At 44.2% G+C, this 20,617-nt stretch overlaps 1 protein-coding gene across 7 annotated transcripts in view; it reads right to left on the reverse strand.

Moving 5' to 3' along the window:
• Positions 1-20,617, reverse strand: part of LOC139264671 (partitioning defective 3 homolog) — a 984,694-nt gene that overhangs the window by 154,171 nt on the left and 809,906 nt on the right. Inside the window, exon 20 of one of the 7 annotated variants that reach the window (XM_070881550.1) lies at positions 120-163. The exons of the other annotated variants lie outside the window; for them this stretch is intronic. Within the exon in view, the coding sequence (XP_070737651.1) occupies positions 160-163 (4 nt within the window). The 3' untranslated portion in view covers positions 120-159. Of the gene's footprint in view, positions 1-119; positions 164-20,617 lie in introns of those variants that run through there. 7 annotated transcript variants of the gene reach the window in all.

The raw sequence follows: 20,617 nt of genomic DNA on the forward strand, positions 1-20,617 counted from the left end.
ATGAAGATTCCTGCTGCAGACACAATACATCCGAACTCTAATCCTCATGTAAGCAGGTAACATCCAATTTCAGTTTGAACTTGGATTGCCGAGTCAATCCATACCACCATTTCTAACCTTTTCATGTTATTTTCAGACGTTCTGGAAAATACAATTAGATCACCTGCGTACATAACAATAGTGAGAAGATTCAAAGCATTGAGATAGGTCAACATTCGTCTGTGAAAGGTTTCTGATGCTTTCTGCAAGAAAAATGGCTTTCAAACCCATCATTTTGATGTATAAAACTATGGGGATTATATTTACATGGAATGTTGAGGTTCACCTTCTGCATCTTTTGTGTTTCTGACATATATATATAGAAGTCTACCTGAATCCCGAGCAACTCTTGTGGCTCAGTCATATTCTTGTGAAAGAATGGCAACCCAATCATACCTTTCCAGTACACGTGTAAAGCAAAATACTGCAAGTGCTGCAAATCTGAAAACAAAGTTGGAAACACTCAGCAGGTAAGTCAAGATGCAAACATTCAAATTAACGTTTCTGGTGCGAACCCTTCAGCAAAACTGAAAAATAAGAGCCAGAGAGGCATATCAAAGCAAATCAGAAAAAGAGGAATGAAAACAGGCTTGAATATGAGGATATCGCTAAAGTCTGAAATGACTGAAGTTAATGTTCAGACCAGGGAATTGGAAGGTGCCTCAGAGAAGGATGAAATATTGCTCTTGAAGCTTGCGTTAAGCATTATTGGAACAGGGTACGTCATCATCGTAGGCAGTCCCTCGGAATCGAGGAAGACTTGCTTCCACTCTAAAAATGAGTTCTTAGGTGACTGAACAGTCCAATACGGGAATGATAGAGGGGTTAGGGTGGGAATGAGAAAGGGAATTAAAGTGAGGCAGAGGTAGCTCAGGGTCAACACGTAGACAGACAGGCGTGTTGTCAGCTAATCTGCATTTAGTCATCCCAATGTAAAGAAGGTGGCACAGTGAACAGTGAATACCGTATATTAGATTAGGGACCGTTCTCTCCACAATACCCTGGTTCATTCTTTACCTACTCCTATTTCCAGCTGCACTTCGCCTGGCACCTTCTCGTAGAAAGTAGAAGATGCAACACCTGCCTATTCACCTCTTCCCACATCACTGTACGGGGCCACAAACACTCCTTTCATGTGAGACAGCAATTTACATGTACTTCTTCTCATCTAGTACTTCTCATTGATTACTCTTCATGCTGTCTCCCTCTATGTTGCAGAGACCAAATCGAGATTAGATGACCGCTTTGCTGAATACCTCCACTCTGCTTGCAAGCGTAACCCCAAGCTACCTGTAGCTCATCACTTTAACTCCTCTCCCATTCACATTGACCTCTCTGTCATTGGCCCCAAATCTGTAGAGCAATGAAGCCGCCAACAGTAGTACAGTATTGAATTTTCTTGAAGCTGTGATTTTTTCTGGATAGATTTATTACTGCTTGCCCCAGTGCACATCATATTTGATAACTAAAATTAAGAAATGGATCTGAGTGAAAGAGGCTGGTACAGTGAATTTACCAATTGGGTCTCTAAGTCAAGACAGCATTTTGAGAAGAAAGAAACTGCCTCGAAGAAACATATTTCATCTACTGAGAAATTTTTGTGCAACTTGCACTGGAATATCATTCATTATCTTCACAGGCACCAGCTGTGGAAGTTTCAGCTTTGGTTTGGAAGATCCTTTGTTGTCCTAATCGATTTTGACTGGAAGTACTAATTACATCTTTCTTGATTCTAAATAGCAACACAAACCTGTCAAACAACTGTACAGGAAATTGATTCTCTGCAGTACCTACCATCCCTCCTGCACTCTGCCGACAAAAATGTGGTAGTGGAGAATATGTGTTTGTCATTGGTAATACATCTGCCAGAAAGGGGCAATTATTTTAGAGCTGGGTGAGAACTGGCCCTGCTCTTGAACGCAGTCTTTTTCTTCCTGGTACACTTCATTATCATCCACCACATGAACACTGATACCAATTGTAGATCTTTCAACCCTATCTCAGCTGAGGTTAATGATCTCAGCATGGACTGGGGACCCAAACACGGACCTTCATGGTGGGTGTAACTGCTTTATATCAACTTGGAAATGTGGTTCTCATGGCTAATAATGTCTCTCTCGTTCTTTATCATGAATCTCTTTTTTGGGGAATGAATTGCTTCAATTTGTTCAGTAGCGAAGTCTACAAAAAGACTGCGTTCAAGAGCAGGGCCAGTTCTCACCCAGCTCTAAAATAATTGCCCCTTTCTGGCAGATGTATTACCAATGACAAACACATATTCTCCACTACCACATTTTTGTCGGCAGAGTGCAGGAGGGATGGTAGGTACTGCAGAGAATCAATTTCCTGTACAGTTGTTTGACAGGTTTGTGTTGCTATTTAGAATCAAGAAAGATGTAATTAGTATTTCCAGTCAAAATCGATTAGGACAACAAAGGATCTTCCAAACCAAAGCTGAAACTTCCACAGCTGGTGCCTGTGAAGATAATGAATGATACATCCTTCCACACGTACTTGGGTTCATGTACTTCACGTCAAAAAATAGGCAGACGCCCAGTTTTTAATCTGATCACTTCAAAATAGTATGTTGTAACTAATTATTAGTGGAGCTGAATCTAATAGAATTAGTTTTTATTCCCAATTTCTTTTAAGGTCTAATTGATTTGTTCTCTTGTGCTCAGCACCAAGGTGAACCTTAGTGAACCTCACTCCCTATGAGCACACTGATTGCCAGCAGATCCCAAGTCCAACTCTGTCCTCAGCCATTATCCATGCACACTTTCAAGCACAATTAACAGCATCAGCCATGGCTCAGTTGATAGCACCTTTGCCTCCAAGTCAGAAGGCTGTGGGTTCAAGCTCACTCCAGAGGCTTGAGCACAAAAAACTAGGCTGACATTTGATTGCAGTACTGAATGTATGCTATGCTGTTGGAGGTGGGTGCCGTCTTTCAGATGACTCGTTAAACCGAGGCACCGCCTGCTTTCGCAGGTGGACTTAAAAGATCCCATGGCACTATTTCAAGGAAGAGCAGAAGAGTTCTCCTGGCCAATATTTATCCCTCAATCAGGATCTCAAAAACAGATTATTTGATCATTATCACACTCTTTTTGTGGGTGTGTGCTGTGCGCAAATTAGCTGCCGCGTTTCCTACATTATAACAGTGACTACACTTCAGAAGTACTTCATTGGCTGAAAAGTGCCTTGGGACATCTTGAGGTCGTGAAAGGCACTATATAAATGCAAGTCTTTCTTTTTATTCCAAGAGTAGCCGAAGTGGGAACCGTAGCCGATCTTGCTACATCTAGCACAAGGAATATGACATGCAGCACCTCCAGAGCTACCCCAGCTAACTTAACTTAGACCTAGGAATGGAAGTGGGATGTACCTACTTTCTGCCATAGTACCACACGAGGTGGTGTATCCACTGAGATTGAACTTGTAATTTCCTAGCCCTATGTCGCATTCCACTTAAACCTTACTTCCCTCACGCAATTGAACAAAGCTCCACATGCAAATTTCTAAACATTAGTACCCAAGATTCCACAACACAATCAGGATTACATTCTCTATCCAGGCAAGGTTGTTCTGGTTTGTTTTTTCAGCCATCCTGAGAAATCCGTCCAGTTCCACAGTCAACATTTCCAGTGCTTCACCAGATGACTGTGCTCATTCATAAAGGTCAGCCACAAACTCAGGGGATGAGCATCTGTCACTGTATTGATCTATTGTATCAACTTTCAAAAGCATCAGAAGGATTCAAAAACATGCCGGTGCATACAAGGAATTTCTGCTGTCTTCCGAGCCACTCAAGAAATTTACTACTAGATGCAAATGGATTTCTCAAAGTGTTGCTCACAGATTTATATGAAGAGGGCTAAGGGATGCAGGTAGCAATTTGAAATTTGCACACATAACAACTCATCTGTTGGCTCATTCTGGTGCAACGGCTATAGCATACGCCTTGCTCGGGAAATATTGGGCCCAAGTTTCGAGCCGTGCCTAGAACGGCGCAGTCCCGACCTGGACGCCCGTTTTTCGCGCCACAAAGTGCGCCTAAAAAAAACTTCCAGATTCTCCAGCTCCCTGCAGGTCCTCTGGCCCTCGGCGCAGCACAGCTGGAGCTGTATGGGGCGGAGCTAGGTCCCTGTGCTGAAAACAGTGCCGGGACCTCTGCACATGCGCGCTACAGTGGGCGCGCAAGTGCAGTAGCTCCAGGCGCCCAAAACTGTGTGGGAGGGGCCTGAAGCACGCAGCCCCTAGCCCTGGCCCAATGGCCTCACTGGGGCTGCATGAATAAGGCTCCTCCCACGGACAGCTCCTGCTTCCTCCCGACCCGACTCCCGTTTCCCGCCCACCGCCTCCGGACCGGACCCGACACCGACCCGACTCCCGCTTCCCCCCCCGGACTGGACCCGACCTGACCTCCCTCTCCCTCCCTCCCCCCGACCCGAACCGAACCGACCTCCCTCCCACCACCCCCCCGACTCGCGCTCCCCCCAACCCGACCCAACGCCACCTACCTGTAAAATCTGGTGCTGGGGACGGGCCCTGCCCGAAGTCTTGGGCCCGGCCCGTTCAGCTTCCCTCCCCCTTCTCCTTCCCCCCCCCCCCATCTTCTTCCCCACCCCCCCATCTCCTTCCCCCCCCCTCTCCTTCCCCCCCCCCTCTCCTTCCCCACCCCCCCATCTCCTTCCCCCCCCTCTCCTTCCCCCCCCCACTCTCCTTCCCCCCCATCCTCTCCTTCCCCCCCATCTTATCTCCTTCCCCTTCCCCCCCCTCCCTCCCCTTCTCCTCCTCCCCCCTCTCCCCCTCCGCTCCCCCCCTCTCTCCCTCTACCCCCCTCCCCTCGCTGTCAAAAACACAGACACTGACAGACAGAGAATGAAAGACACACACAGACAGAGAGATTGCGACACTGACAGAGACACACTGGGTGGGGGGGGGGGCATCCCAGCACGCTGTTGGAGGGCTCCTGGTGCTGCAGTCGGTAAGTAGAAAATGTTTTATTTATTGATTTAAAAAAAAAATTATTTCTTATTAATTTTTTTTGATTGATTTATTGATGTATTTATCATTTATTATTGATGATGGCTCTTTATTTGTAAAACTGAAGTGTTTAATGTTTGTAAACTTCCCTTTAAACCCCACCCCCCACCATTCCCTACGCCTGATTTTCTAAAGTGTAGACAAGGTTTTTTCGAGCGTACAAAAATCTTCACTTACTCCATTCTAAGTTAGTTTGGAGTAAGTTTTCACTGACGAAACTTTGAAAACAGGCGTAATGGCCGGACACGCCCCCTTTTGAAAAAAAAATTCTGTTCCAAAGTGAAACTGTTCTAACTGACTAGAACTGGAGCAAACTAAATGGCGAGAATTCCGATTTCTAAGATACTCCGTTCTACACTAGTTGCTCCTAAAAATCAGGAGCAAATCATGTCGAAACTTGGGGCCATTATGTGCAACTATAATGGGGAATAATTGAAAACTAATGACCCGAATAATAACGGCATTTATAGGAAAATATTTTATAAAGCCAAAATCTAATGAAGCCGTTACATTGTGATGTTCATTAAAAATAAGACAAAACATACGTCAATAAATATAGAATCATAGAAGTTTATAGCATGGAAAGAGGCCATTTCGGCCCATCGTGTCCACGCTGGCCAACAAGAGGCTATCCACCTTAATCCCACTTTCCAGCTCTAGATCCGTAACCCTGCAGGTTATGGTATTTCAAGTGTACATCAAAGTATTTTTTTTAAATGTGGTGAGAGTTTACGCCTCTACCACCCTTTCAGGCAGTGAGTTCCAGACCCCCACAACCCTCTGGGTGAAGAAATTTCCCCTCAAATCCCCTCTAAACCTCCTACCAATTACTTTAAGTTTATGTCCCCTGATTGTTGACCCTCTGCTAAGGGAAATAAGCCCTTTTTATCCACTATATTTAGGCCCCTCATAAATTTATACGCCTCAATGAGGTCTTCCCCCTCAGCCTCCTGAGAAATTAAAATAACTTCCACTGTGCAGCATGATGAATAAAATGTTGGAAAATAGGCAAAATGAGTTGAATGTTTCTTAATGAGAGCACCAGGAAGAAGCATGGAAGTATGGGAGGGGAGAGGAACAATTAATTCTTCTCCCTGCTTTGTTACAGGTGCTGAGGGAGGCACTGCATTTGGTGGCTGGAGAAACACATGTCTGTGGATTGGGGAGGAGAGTGTAGATGGATACACCAGAGAGGGCTGCCGTGAGGCAGAAGGATAGAGGTATTGATGTTGCCCTGTCGCATTCGTAAGGAGCCCGCCAATCCGCATTCATCCTCTTCTGCTGTGGGGTAAACCTGGGCGGCTAGGGGATCTCCAGTCCCGCCGCACCAGCTCCTCCCTCTGCCTTTGAGCTGTGCAGCATTCAATATCCGAGATAGATGACAAACTCCAAAGAAAACACTGGAATCCCAGAGCTGCATCAGCTGACAAAAAAAAGTTGTGTGGCAAGCTCTACACGGAGCCTAGTTGGGCTCAACCATGCAGCAGAGTGACATGAGTAGCTTTGGCACTGTCTGCCAGTGACTGAGGTGGGTATATATGGGGTTAAGGCTCAGTAAGGCACATTAGGCCCTGCATGGTGGAGGGGTGAGGGGGGAGGGGAAGTGACAGGAGGATGAGTAGGTTTGGGATTTTTTTTGATGAAGGGCTTTATTTTAGCGTATTTATTCGGGAAAATCCAATATTTAGGCATCCATATTGGGGTACCATGGCTGCTACCTGTAGAAATTTTTACTTTTTTTCTTAAGACAATCGGAGAGAAAATATTGAGTGCTGATTTTTTTTGGCCAATCAACATTTTTTTGTGCAATATAACTAGTGGAATAACAAATAGAAAATAACCAATTGGAAAGCAGGAAACAGAAACATCACCGATAAGAAATTGACACTATCGCTGTACAGTAACTCCTTGGACAAAAAAAATTAATTCTCTGCACACTATCCTTTGACGAGGTAAACCATACATGGCAGCCTCAGAAATGGCCACCAATAGCTTCCAAAAACACTGATAGCCAACAACTCAGTTGACTGAGTTTTGCTTGCTGGAAATGCAAGAGCTGTGCACAAGGCACTCAGGGTGCAGCAACAGCTGAAGTGACTAAGGCCCCTATTTTGTCCAGCGCTGAGCACCAATTTTTCGACGCCCAGTGATTTTGCTGGCGTTAAAGGTCAATTAAAAGTTTCCCCAGTGTTGGGGCAGCGGTGCTGACTGCCAGCACCAGATTGTTGGGCGCCATACATTCTGGCGCTGGTATACGTTAAAAAGCAGTTTACAAGCCCTTTCTGGCTATAAGGCCGCTTTCCCCAATAATGTTTTTTTATTGAAACCGCACACATGCAAGACCATTGGAAAAAGCCTTACCTACACTTAACGAAATCGGTGCTGGCCCGCTCCTATCCCCGGCCGAAGGGCCTCCCTGGCAATTTTCGATCAACTTAATGCACTTTGAAAATAATTCAGCTAAAAAAAAACTTACATTTAAGGCTCCTCCTTTGTTGAGAGAACTGCAGGCAGGCAAATTAAACAGAAATCTTCACCATTCGCCTTTCCATCGAAGTTCCAAGTGGCTAAAAATTTCCAAAGATACTCCAAAAGTGCAATACTCCAATAAGAAGCCGCCTTATTGCAAACAGAAGCCAAAATCAGCACATCAACAGGAGACATCCTTTAAAAAACACCCTGGGCAGCCTTTTCCAATTCTTCTACGCAGTCGACTTGACCTCCGCTGCTATCCCCGGCAAAAGGTCCTTTTTTTTTCTGCGCATGCGCAACGCACATGCTCAATGAGTTGTTTTTAAAAACGCATGCGCAGTGCATGTTAGGCGCACACTGCTGGCACCCGCCCCCCGAGATGGACTCGGGAAGCACCAGCCGACAATCTGGTTTCCTTTACCGGAAACTAGCGATTTTTCCAAGTGCTGACGGTGCTCAAAGAAACATGCGTACAGGTGAGTGGACGGCATAATTTTTGATTGGGGAAAATTGGGACCAAAGACTGGCGGCTCTGTGCAGTTTCATTGTGAACAACAGACAAGCTGATCTGAGGCTTGAAACACTGACTTGTCAACCTGGAAAATGCGAGCTCCAATTCAAAGGGTCAGCCACAGGGAATATGGGTTTGAGAGTGTTGAATGCATGGAGAAATGGTCTGCAGAATGGGCAAGGCCCCTAGAATTCTGTGGGACCTTGAGGGCAATTTCTGCAGCAAGTCGAATTAAATTCAAAATAGTGGCTAGAGAATGTAGCACGTTACTGAACTGAACTGTACAGTCATTCTTATCTTAAATGCTAAGCAGCAGCTATTTACAGATTGAAAAAAAAACATAAGTTGAAAGAGAGGGGCTTGAGGTATAAAGTACAGCAGTACCTGCTGCGAGGAGTCTGGAGCAGAAACGGCTGCTGACAGAACTCAAGAGATCAGGAACAGTGAGTCAGCCATCAGCACTTAGTCAGTCAATCCATCGCAGAGTTTGGGAGGGGGGGGGACTGGTTGGTGGTTGAGGGTGGGGAGGTACCCTGGGTTACAGAAGCAGCAACAGTGAGAGAGCCAGCAGAACTGACAGGGAGATGGAAAGTCATCAGACTTGGAGAGCAGACGGGACAATGGTATTAGTACATTTGACCTCTTAGTTAATACAGAAATAGGAGCAAGAGTTCAAGACCTCCATATCAACTAAGAAATCTTGGGATTCTCGTGATTCTCGTGTCAAATCGAAGATTTAATGATATGCAACCATTCTTTTTCTTGTTTTTACGCAGGGGAGGAATTTCACAGCGAGGAACAAATTCTGTGGCATTGGATATATTCAAGAGAGTGTTAGATATGGCCCTTACGGCTAAGGGGATCAAGGGGTATGGAGAGAAAGCAGGAAAGGGGTACTGAGGGAATGATCAGCCATGATCTTGAATGGCAGTGCAAGCTCGAAGGGCTGAATGGCCTACTCCTGCACCTATTTTCTATGTTTCTATGTTTCCTTGGCAGTCCAATCAATGGTTACTGCCTATATTTTACAACAGGAAACTCTAAATGGGATTGTACTGACCTTAAATTACAGTGGCAAAATAATATTTATCGCTCTTTTTGCGTGAGCTTTACCAAGGAATGTCACAGATCCGTTATCAATGGATTTGAGATTTACTTTTGATATTGTAGAACGTTGAGAGACAAATAATAGACCATGACAGAGAAACAGAAATTGGCAAAACCATTAGTTACAAGAAGGCATTTAGGAATGTGGTTCAGTTGGAGGAAGAATATATAAGGAGAGAGTATTCAGCAACCCCAGTTAAACTTGTCCTGTGAGGAAGAGTTCTGTGAAGGTAGATAAAGCCAGACTAAGGACCTTTTGCACCTCCACATATTTAAAAGAAAATAGATTAATCCATCATATAGTAGGCTCAAACAGACAGGAAAGAGAATGCAGCAAAGAGACAAAGAACACACAGAATAGAAAGGGACATAACAAAAGAAAATCAGAAGTGTACATATAAATAAGAGCAATGTTTGGATAAGCCAGCAAAATACCTGGATCCAGGAGCGATAGGACATTAGAAACCTATTTGACAAACAATGCGAGACACACAATATTAGGTGCCAGCTGTGGCTCAGTAGTCGCACTGTCGCGTCAGAGTCAGACGATTGAGAGCTCAAGCCCCACTCCAGAGACCTGAGCACACAATCTAGGCTGGAACTTCAGTGCAGTTACTGGGTCAGTGCTACACTGTTGGAGGTGCCATCTTTCGGATGAGACGTTAAACCGAGGCCCCATCTGGCCTCTCAGATAGATGTCAAAAGTCCCATGACACTTTTTGAAGAGGAGCAGGGGAGTTCTCCCAGTGTCCTGGTCAACATGTATCCCTCAACCAATCTCACTAAAACAGATTATGAGCTCATTATCTCATTGATGTCTGCGGGACCTTTACATCGGCTGCTGTATTTCTCAGCATTGCAACAATGATGACACTTCAAAACAAAAACTACTTAATTTGCTGTAAAGCACTTTAGGACAACCCGAGATGGTGAAAGATGCGATATAAATGCCAGACCTTTGGATCCAATGGAAATAAAAACTGGGAGAGATATAAACCCAATTCGCCATCGCCAGTTAACACTATTGCGCAAAGTCAAAATAACCTCCAAGGAATATTAAAAGTTATGGGAAGCAAGCAGGAGAGTGGGATTAGGATAGGTGGCTCATGTAGAAAAATCCCAGCATGGGTTTGATGAGCTGAATGACTGTTTCTTTGCCTTAACACTACACGTAAGATTGGATGTAAACTGACTCCTTAGCAATAATTCTGATAAAAAGAATCGGACTGTTAGCCGCCCTATTTATCATTTAATTGTGTATTCCAGAGCAGTACCAGACAAATTCAGCAGTTACCAGGCACAGACCACAAAAACAAACAGCTACAAATCAACTAAATATTATCTTGAGAAACATTCTAGATTTTGCAGACTTGGAGAAAACCGCAATAATTCTGCGTGTCCAAGTATCTGATAGAAGATTTTGAGCATTGATAACGTATCAAAAGAAATCAAAATTATCATATAAAGAAAGGCAATGTTGTGTAAGAGCAGGGGACAGCCTTTCATACTGTGCTTAATAAAAACAGGAATGGAAGAAGAATATATTCATTCACTAGTGTCCTTTGAAATTGTAATAGCACGAGTACCCTGAAAAAAAAACACAAGATGGAAAACATCTGGGAATTATCTGGACAAAAGACCAAGAATTAATAGATTCAGATTTGGCAAATGATATTGTGTCATTGTCTGGAAGTAAATAACAAAGGGAACATTACTGTGGCTGGCTCAGTGCACACAACATAAAAAACAAAGTTCTGTCCAGAAGCATAGAGAATACGAATAGAAATAATCTGGCAATAATTGCCGGAAATGAATGTACTTATACAGAACATGAAAAACAAATGCTGGAGATGCAAAGATAGTGAGCCTCTGGAAAAAAAAAGGTTATTGCTTCGAGTGGAACCTTTAAGAAGTTCTGATCAAATGCCCACTTAAAATGTTCCAAATGCTGATCAGCCGGCTGTGTGTTTACTGAAATTTCGGCTTATTTTTCAGATTTCCAGCATTTGGAGATTTTCTTTTCATCTCTAATATAGTAGTGCAGCTACATGTCAGATGTATGAGCATCAACTTCAAGACATGTGCAGCACCCAATTGTTACTAAATATATTGTAAGTGGTGTGAGAGCTTCTTTGCTCAGAGGACTCTACACAATAAATTGGGTTTCTGCCTTATCCCGGACTTCATTGTTATGTACAGACTCTTTTAGGGTAAGGACAGCTCAAAGGCAGTGAGCTGAAATATTCCAGAAGAGTTTCCACAGCATGGATTTCAATGGTGTCGCCTCCTCTACAATGGTGGTGGGGAGGGGCGGCAGGGTGGATGACCAAAACAGATTGGGTGACCACTTTTCCCAGACACGCCGTTCTGCCCACAAGTACAACCCCAAGATCCCCGTCGCTGCCTCTTCAATTCCACATTCCGCTCCCATTCTCGCCTCTCTGTCTTTGGCCTTCTACACTTTTCCAATGAAGTTTATTGCAAGCTCGAGAACTAGCACCTTGGGATGAAATTGATCTTTTCCATTAAACGGGCCATAGATTTGCTGTAGTTTGTTTTAATCTTCCACCAAAGACTAATTTCAGCCCTTTATCTTTCTGTTAAGACACTTTGCAGCCTTCTGGCCTTAAATATTGACTTTAATAACTTCAGTCCTTATGCATAGCTCCATATTTCTCTTCTGCGGCAAGTGCAGGCAGTGGGGGGAGAGGTACGACTTTGTCTTGGGAGTGGGGTTGGGGGAGGGGGAGGGGAAGAGAGGGGGAAACATGATGCTGCTTGTGGTGGGTGGGGATCTTCAGTCTGATCACTGTGCTGTGGTGTTGGCTTGCCCAATGGTTCGCTCAGGCTCTTGGGCCACCGGAGACTACACTGCTTTGCCAGTTTTTTGTGCTTCCATTTCCACTTGCCTTATCTCCTCCATTCTCTTTTGATAGAGTCGATGGTGAGAAACCCGAGATGTCATATGAGATGGGGTTGTCATATGAAGAAAGGTTGAGCAGGTTGGGCCGCCTCGACCTGTGAGAGAACACCACCACAGGTCGGGGCTATAAATAGAGTGGAGCGCCGGGCCCTGGAACATCATGGGCCGCCCCAAACTGTGTGAGAACACCACCGTAGGTTGGGGCTATAAATAGAGCTGGAGCACCGGGCCTTGGAACATCGTGGCAGAGGTGCGGCGAATGAGGGTACTGGGCCCAGAAAAGCCGAGGGCTCAGGGGCAGCACGAGCCAGCCCACACTGCGATATGTGTGCGCACTAGGTCTGTGCAGCAGAGCAGGTCTCCAGTTGTCCTGGTTCAACTCTTGCCACTGGATAAAGGCCTAGCTCTGTCAAGCCCATGTGGTGACTGATGTGCAACGGTCACCACACGTTGAAAAAATCCACGCACAGGCATCTTCCACCCCCTCAACTGGAGTTCAGGACTGGAATACCGGGTCCTTCACTGAAATATCTGTGAACTCTTGTGGAAGCAAGTCATCATCGTTCGAGGGACCGCCTATGACATGATACTAATTGGAGTTTAGAAGAATAAGAGGTGATCTTATTGAAACATATAATATTCTGAGGGGGCTGGACAGGGTAAATGCAGAGAGGATGTTTCCCCTCGTGGGGAAATTTAGAACTAGGGGGGCAGAGTTTCAGAATAAGGGGCCGCCCATTTAAAACAGAAATGAGGAGGAATTTCTTCTCTGAGGGTCATGAATCTTTGGAATTCTCTACCCCAGAGAGCTGTGGAGGCTGGGTCTTTGAATATATTTAAGGTGGAGATAGACAGATTTTTGAACAATAAGGGAGTCAAGGGTTATGGGGAGCGGGCAGGGAAGTGGAGTTGAGGCCAGGATCAGATCAGCCATGATCTTATGGAATTGGGGAGCAGGCTCGAGCCTACTCCTGCTCCTATTTCTTATGTTCTTAAACCATTTCCACTGACTGGAGGCTCAGTAACCAGAGGACACAGATTTAAGATAATTGGCAAAAAATCCAGCGGGGAAATGAGGAGAAATGTTTTTACTCAGCGAGTTGTTATGATCAGGAATCTGAAAAGGTGGTGGAAACAGATTTAATAGTAACTTTCCAATGAGAATTGGATAAATACTTGAAAAGGAGAAATTTGCACGGCTATGGGCAAAGAGCAGGGGAGTGGGACGAGAAACATAGAAAGTCGGAGTAGGTCATTCGGCCCTTTGGGCCTGCACCACCATTCAATATGATCATGGCTGATATTGCAACTTCAGTACCCCATTCCTGTTTTCTCTCCATACCCCTTGATCCCTTTAGCTATAAGGGCCACATCTAACTCCCTTTTGAATATATCTAACGAACTGGCCTTAACGAATTGAATAGCTCTTTCGAAGTACCGGCACAGGCATGATGGGCTGATTGACTTCTGTGCTGTATGATTCTATGATGCTCACCTATTCATGTATTCTCATAAATGTCCTTAATTTCTCTTGTTTTGCCCTCTGTTGTCTGATGTTTATGTCATTTCAGCCATTTAACCATCTCCTGTTCTCCACTTGAGCACTTCACAGGTCATTCTATTTCTTCTCTCATGTGTGCATGCACGTGTGTGTTTACTCCTCCCCTTCCCTTTGTTCCATTCCTTTTTACATGTTGTTAATTGGTAATATCTTGCTGTTCTGACAAAGGCTCCACATCTGAAACATTAACTCATCTGTTCTCTCCACAGAGATTGACTGACCTGCTGTGTTTCCAGCATTTTCTGTTTTGTTTCAGCCTTCCAGAGCCTGTCGTGGTTTTTTTTTGCTCTTTGTTTATGGAATGCAATGATTTTGTACCCGGAAAAGAACATGTATGGAAGGGATGTGGACAATACAAAAGTCTACCAAAACTAGTGATTATGGTGTAAAGAGACAATGAAAAGCAAGACAGCAAAAATCATGTTCTATAAAGGGAGGAGAGGGGAAAAAAGAGTGAGAGAAAATATAGCATCAGTTAGAGACATGCCGTGGTGGAAGTGGGCTCAAGGAAAATAAATTGAGGATACTTGCAGGAAATGTATGAAATGTATAGTTGAGTATCATTCACTGTGCCTATTTGCATAATATATTCAAGCAAAGGGACTGAAGCCAATTTCCTAGTCCTCAGTCTCCAGAAATATATCAGAAAATGTTGTAAAACATTTAACAATGTATCACTGAGCTAACCTAAATTTCTGTCTTCAAACTTAACTGCACTGTAAAAATAAAGATATTTTAAAGTCAGGAAACTGGGAAATAGTATTGGAGTATAGGGATAAGGGTATGAGCATCCCAGTACTTGGCAGTTAGCAGTAAGGGCACATCTCTCTATTGATGAAATGAATGTATGATATGCAGTGTTAAAAGTGTAGGCAACTGCAAGAGAAGTTATGAAATGATGCAGTTATTGGACTGTACCTGCTCACCATTTCCAGCATTAACCCATGCGAATGGCAATAGCAGGCAGCCTCTTGTGAGAAATGGAAAGTAATTCCAAGTCACTACAAGTTGCTGGACGATTTGTGCTGCTCCGCCGTTAGCCTCGCAAAAATTGGCAACTCACGCTCAAGTGTCAACATGTAAACGGCCAGGTAAATGACTTAAAACCGAAAAGCGGATTTAAAAACACCAGAGAAACAGCAAGTGAGAATTAGCAGACGCTGAAAGCGGACATTTGCCAAGCTCGTGCCCCTCCTCCCCAATAAGGAGAGCTCACAAATACTCAGCACTATTTCATTCACAAATACAAAATACATGAGTTTCATGCAGTTGCTGCATTTGCACGGAGCAGTGTGCGGCGGCATACCACTGCAGGAGGGCGATGGCTGCGAAGCCAGGTCGCTGATTGCAGTGCGGGTAGGCACAGCAGGCGGGGAGAAGGAGCAGCAAGAGTTTGTAGAAGGAGGTGACCGGGCCCCGGGAGAGGCATAAGTCTGAGGCCCAGAAGAGCCGAGGGCCCAGGGGCAGCACAGACCAGCCCACACTGCTATATGCGTGCGCGCTCGGTCCATGTAGCAGAGCTGGTCTCCAGTCGTCTTGGTTAATCCTTGCCACTGGACCTAGACCTGGCTCTGTCAAGCCCGTGTGGTGGCTGGTGTGCAACGGCCACCCCACGTTAAAAAATCCAAGCACAGACATCTTCCACCCTCCAAGATGTAGTTTGAGATCTGGAATATTAGGTCCTTCATTGAAACACCTGTGAACTCATTCCTTTTTGGCGTGGAAGCAAGTCATCCTCGCTTCAAGGGACCGCCTATGATGATGATGATGCATTTGCACCGGAATTGCCAATTCAACTCGCCGCAGAAAGTTAGGGCTGCTACTTAGCAGCGCAAGTACATTTTTGATGAGATGATTTTTGTTCCTGCAGTTCCAATCAACTTCTCCTGCCCAGAAATTGAACAATGAAAAAGTGGAGTCTCAGTAAATTGTTGGTAGAGCTTTTAAAAATTTAAAGTTTACATTTAGCTTTCACTTTTCCTTTGTGTCTCTTTTTTCTCTCTCTTAATCAAATCTTTCTTTCCCTCTCTGTCCCTAATTTGATTCTAATTTACCCACACTAATTCATTATATTTCCTTCTCGGTCAATTACTCTGTCTCTTTCCCAATCCTGAAATCTCACTGGTAAAGGAGACGGACTGTTAGTTCCGTCGATCACTAAGGTCCCAGATGCTCCGTTGCCCTCATTATCAGCTCACACTTCCAGCAACTTACAAGTCAAAATTATTTTGAGCATAAGAGCGAGGGAAAAAGTCTAACCAGCGGGACACATGCCGAGATGCCCTCCCTCCAGCAAATTCTGGGTCATTGTGTTAAAAAATAACAGCAATTTTTCCAAGAAAATTGTTATCAGTTCATTACTTGAAATGCTGAAGATTGCTTTACGATGTCAAGAGAAACCTGCTTGATGTTTAATCAATTACTGAAAAGGAAGTAGTATTTTAAGTATGGACCAGGAAATATCAGATCAACTCCCTGCCTATGAGTTCATACTGCACAAGTCATCTAATCTTTCAAACCCTTTTTTTAACGACTGCAATAGATTTCACAGAAACACTTTAAAAACAGAAAGGGTTCACAATGGTTCTGGAAAAGCATGCATCTGCGTATAAACGCTAGAAAACTTGACAAAAATTTTAAAAAGAGCACTAAGAAAATCTTACGAACATGTTCTATCCGACATTTGGCCAACTATTAATAAACACACATACATCACCCAACGTAAAGTTGAAATAACAATTTCATACTCATTATCTGGGTGGCCCAAAAGGCTAATTTTGCAATTATTGGCTTTCTTCGGTTTGACGCACTCATTGTTAAGATACACAAAAAAGTAAATTGCAACATTCCATTCAGCACGTGAAGTGAACAGGAGAATAATACCATTACTATCTTTGACTGAATAGCTATGATGATAATGGCTGCGAGTAATTGGGCTCCAAGCAGCTTGAATTATCAGGGGTCTACTGATACATTTCTATTCGTTTCTTTTGTTCAGACTAAAGTACTGCAAGGTCGACACAAAGATTTGAAGCAGATCACATTACTAGACCCACATATATTATGCACTCTACATGGTTTTACGAAGTTTGTGTTGTCAAGCACAGAGCCATTTAATATTTGTGTGCAGTAACGTGTACTTTCAGTGCTGTTGTTCTTCAAAATACTGATTCAGTTTTGTACCAGTTCATACATTGTAATTTTATGAGTACTGACTGTCCGAAGATAAGATTTTTAATGGACAATGAGGCATCTCTGCCATAAAGAAAGGTCACAGACCTGAAACATTAACTCTGTTCCTCTCTCAACAGATGCTGCCTGACCTGTTGAGTATTTCCAGCATTTTCGGTTTTTACTTCAGATTCCCAGCAACTTTATTTTGCCTTCTGCAATAAGATGCCTGGTGCAATAATTAAATTCAAGTTCAAATGAATCTTCATTTTGTGACATTGCACTTTATCATTCATGTTGAATGAATTTGTTATTCAACTGTCTCAAAAGAGTAAATATTTCAACCATACCTCCAAACACCATCAAGGGCAAAGTGTCTCCACCAATAAAAATGATATACAGCTGTTACTAAGCAACATCTCTTCCACGTAACACGTTAGCTCTGACACACTGAAAGGCTACTTGTTGTGACAAGCTCTCGTGAACAAACATCCCTCATAAATTTATAAACAATTATCGCAGGAATTCAAACTACTTGATGTCCCCTTTACACTGCACCAGTGAACATCTTGATGCATAATCAGCAATTCTCTCAGCCAATAACAACTCTTACAAAACAAACACTATATAGTGACAGCAATGTTCCCAATTACAGAATTTGTAACATCCGAAACTTGCTACAAAACATGAATTTTTATTACTACCACTGGTCTTTTCAATATTTGCATACAGGATACAAAATTCCATAGTATTTGAAAATTATTACAGGTTTTACTGAACAGCAGAGTTCAAAATGTTAACTGGCTTCTTGACCTGCAACAGAAATGTTACACTTGTGACTCACGCTCTGATTCAGAAGGTTATGGGTTCAAGTCCTACTCCAGGGACTTGAGCACATAAATCTAGGTTAACACTCCAGTGCAGTGCTGAGGGAATGCTGCACTGTCGGAGGTGCGGTCTTTCAGATAAGACCCTGTCTGCTCCCTCAGGTGGACGTAAAAGTTCCTATGGCACTATTTCGAAAAAGAGTAGGGGAGCCCGGTGTCCTGGCCAATACTTATCCCTAGGGCAACCAACATAACAAAAACAGATTATCATGTTGCTGTTTGTGGGAATTTGCTGTGCTTAAACTGGCTGCCATGTTTCTCACATTGTAACAGTGACTACACTCCAAAATACTTAATTGGCTGTAAAGCGCTTTGAGATGTCCAGTGGTCATGAAAGGCACAATATAAATGCAAATCTGTCTTTCTTTCTTCACACCTTTCAATTTGCAGCATGTACAAGATGGTAAATAAAGTGGGTAAATGGCTTGCATGACTGTCAGGAGTATTCGAACACTTTGTCTGTTCGAAGATCAGGCCTTCAAATCTGCCACCAAGCTCATGGTCTACAAGGCTGCAGTGATACCTGCCCTCCTGTATGGCTCAGAGACGTGGACCATATACAGTAGACACCTCAAATAGCTGGAGAAATACCACCAACGATGTTTCCACACGGTCCTGCAAATCCCCTGGGAGCACAGACGCACCAAGGACAGACACACCAATGTTAGCGTCCTCGATCAGGCCAACGTCCCCAGAATTGAAGAACTGATCACACTCGATCAGCTCCGTTGGGCAGGCCACACTGTTTGCATGCCTGACACAAGACTCCCAAAGCAAGCACTCTACTTGGAACTCCTACACGGCAAGCGAGCCGAAGGTGGGCAGAGGAAACGTTTCAAGGACCCCCTCAAAGCCTCCTTGATAAAATGCAACATCCCCACCGACACCTGGGAGTCCCTGGCCAAGGACTGCCCTAAGAGGAGGAAGTGCATCCGGGAGGGCGCTGAGCACCTCGAGTCTCGTCGCTGAGAGCATGCAGAAAACAAGCACAGGCAGTGGAAAGAGTGTGTGGCAAACCAGTCTCACCCACGCTTTGCTTCAACGATTGTCTGTCCCACCTGTGACAGAGACTGTAATTCCCGTATTGAACTGTACAGTCACCTGAGAACTCACTTTGAGTGGAAGCAAGTCTTCCTCGATTTTGAGGGACTGCCTATGATGATGATGATGATATGCACAAAAAAAAAAATCAAGAGAGACCATGTTATCCGACTCTGATGAGGACCCTCACATCTCACTGGTAACCATAACACGTGGAAATTTTATTCCTGTTACCCTGAATATTTTCTGCACACTGAGCTTGCATTTCATCTCTCTGATACCCCAGGTGATAAGACTTCAATGCATCTGAGACAATAATGGCGGGTTTCACAGAGTGTTTAACTTCTCTTAGCTCTCATTACCCAGTGTATCTCACACATCTTCCAATCTTTCTTTCCTGTTTGGTTATTTATGAAGTATCTTGCTATTTTTTCCTCCACTTTACATATCACAGAAGATGAAGCAAAGGCAGGCTTTTACAGTTAGATGTGGTTCGATGAGGAGACCAGAATCTATAAATTATTAAACTTTGCCCTAAAAAAAATTACTTTTAACATTCTGTTTATTATTTAGCTGAAAGAATGGAGGTTTGTGCTGTTATGTTCCTGATTGCCATGCTTTATGTGCATGAGAATTTCAGCCTCACAGCGGGGCAGAAAAAGCCACAAGGGACAGTCATTTTTAACCAGCACTTTCAATCGCATTTGTTTCTAATGGAATTATTGTAACTGTCTTGAGCATAGCAAGCTGAATATTAGGAGGCAACTAGAAAGATTGCCCTTAGGCCAATAGTAGATTTTTCACCCCTCACTCAAACTAAAGCATTGCTGAGCTGCAATAAAGGATATAGTGATGTCAGTGTTGTCTTTAATAATTTATTTTTGTACAAGATGGAAAATAAACTAAGGTACCATAAGTTACAAATGACGCTCCACATTAATGATGAGCATAAAGGAGCCCTACTCTCCCCCAAGTTTCTCAGTACACTTGGGGACAAACCGTGAAGGTCAATTGTGCATAATCATCATCATAGGCAGTCCTTCGGAATCGATGAAGACTTGCTTCCACTCTAAGCATGAGTTCTTAGATGGCTGTACAGTCCAATACGAGAAACACAGTTTCTGTCACAGATGGGACAGATAGTTGTTGAGGGAAAGGGTGGGCAGGGAGCCTGGTTTGCCGCACGCTCCTTCCGCTGCCTGCGCTTGATTTCGGCGACGATACTCGAGGAGCTCAGCTCCCTCCCGAATGCACTTCCCCCACTTCGGCCGGTCTATGGCCAGGGACTCCCAGGTGTCAGTGGGGATGTCGCACTTTATCAGGGAGGCTTTGAGGGTGCCCTTGTAATGTTTCCTCTGCCCGCCTTTGGCTCGTTTGCCGTGGACGAGTTCCGAGTAGAGCGCTTGCTTTGGGAGTCTCGTGTCTGGCATGCGAACTATGTGGCCTGCCCAGTGGAGCTGATTAAGTGTGGTCAGTGCTTCAATGCTGAGGATGTTGGCCTGGACGAGGACGCGAATGTTTATGCGTCTGTCCTCCCAGGGGATTTGTAGGATCTTGCGGAGACATCGCTGGTGGTATTTCTCCAGCGACTTGAGGTGTCTACTGTACATGGTCCACGTCTTTGAGCCATACAGGAGGGCGGGTATTACTACGGCCCTGTAGACCATGAGCTTGGTGACAGCTTTAAGGGATTGATCTTCAAACACTCTTTTCCTCAGATGGCCGAAGGCTGTTCTGGCGCACTGGAGGTGGTGTTGGATCTCATCATCAATGCCTGCTCTTGTTGATAGGAAGTTCCCGAGATAGGGGAAGTGGTCCACGTTGTCCAGGGCCACGCCATGGATCTTGATGTTTGG

The sequence above is a fragment of the Pristiophorus japonicus genome, chromosome 5, assembly GCF_044704955.1.
Source record: "Pristiophorus japonicus isolate sPriJap1 chromosome 5, sPriJap1.hap1, whole genome shotgun sequence".
In the NCBI taxonomy this organism is placed as follows: domain Eukaryota; kingdom Metazoa; phylum Chordata; class Chondrichthyes; family Pristiophoridae; genus Pristiophorus; species Pristiophorus japonicus.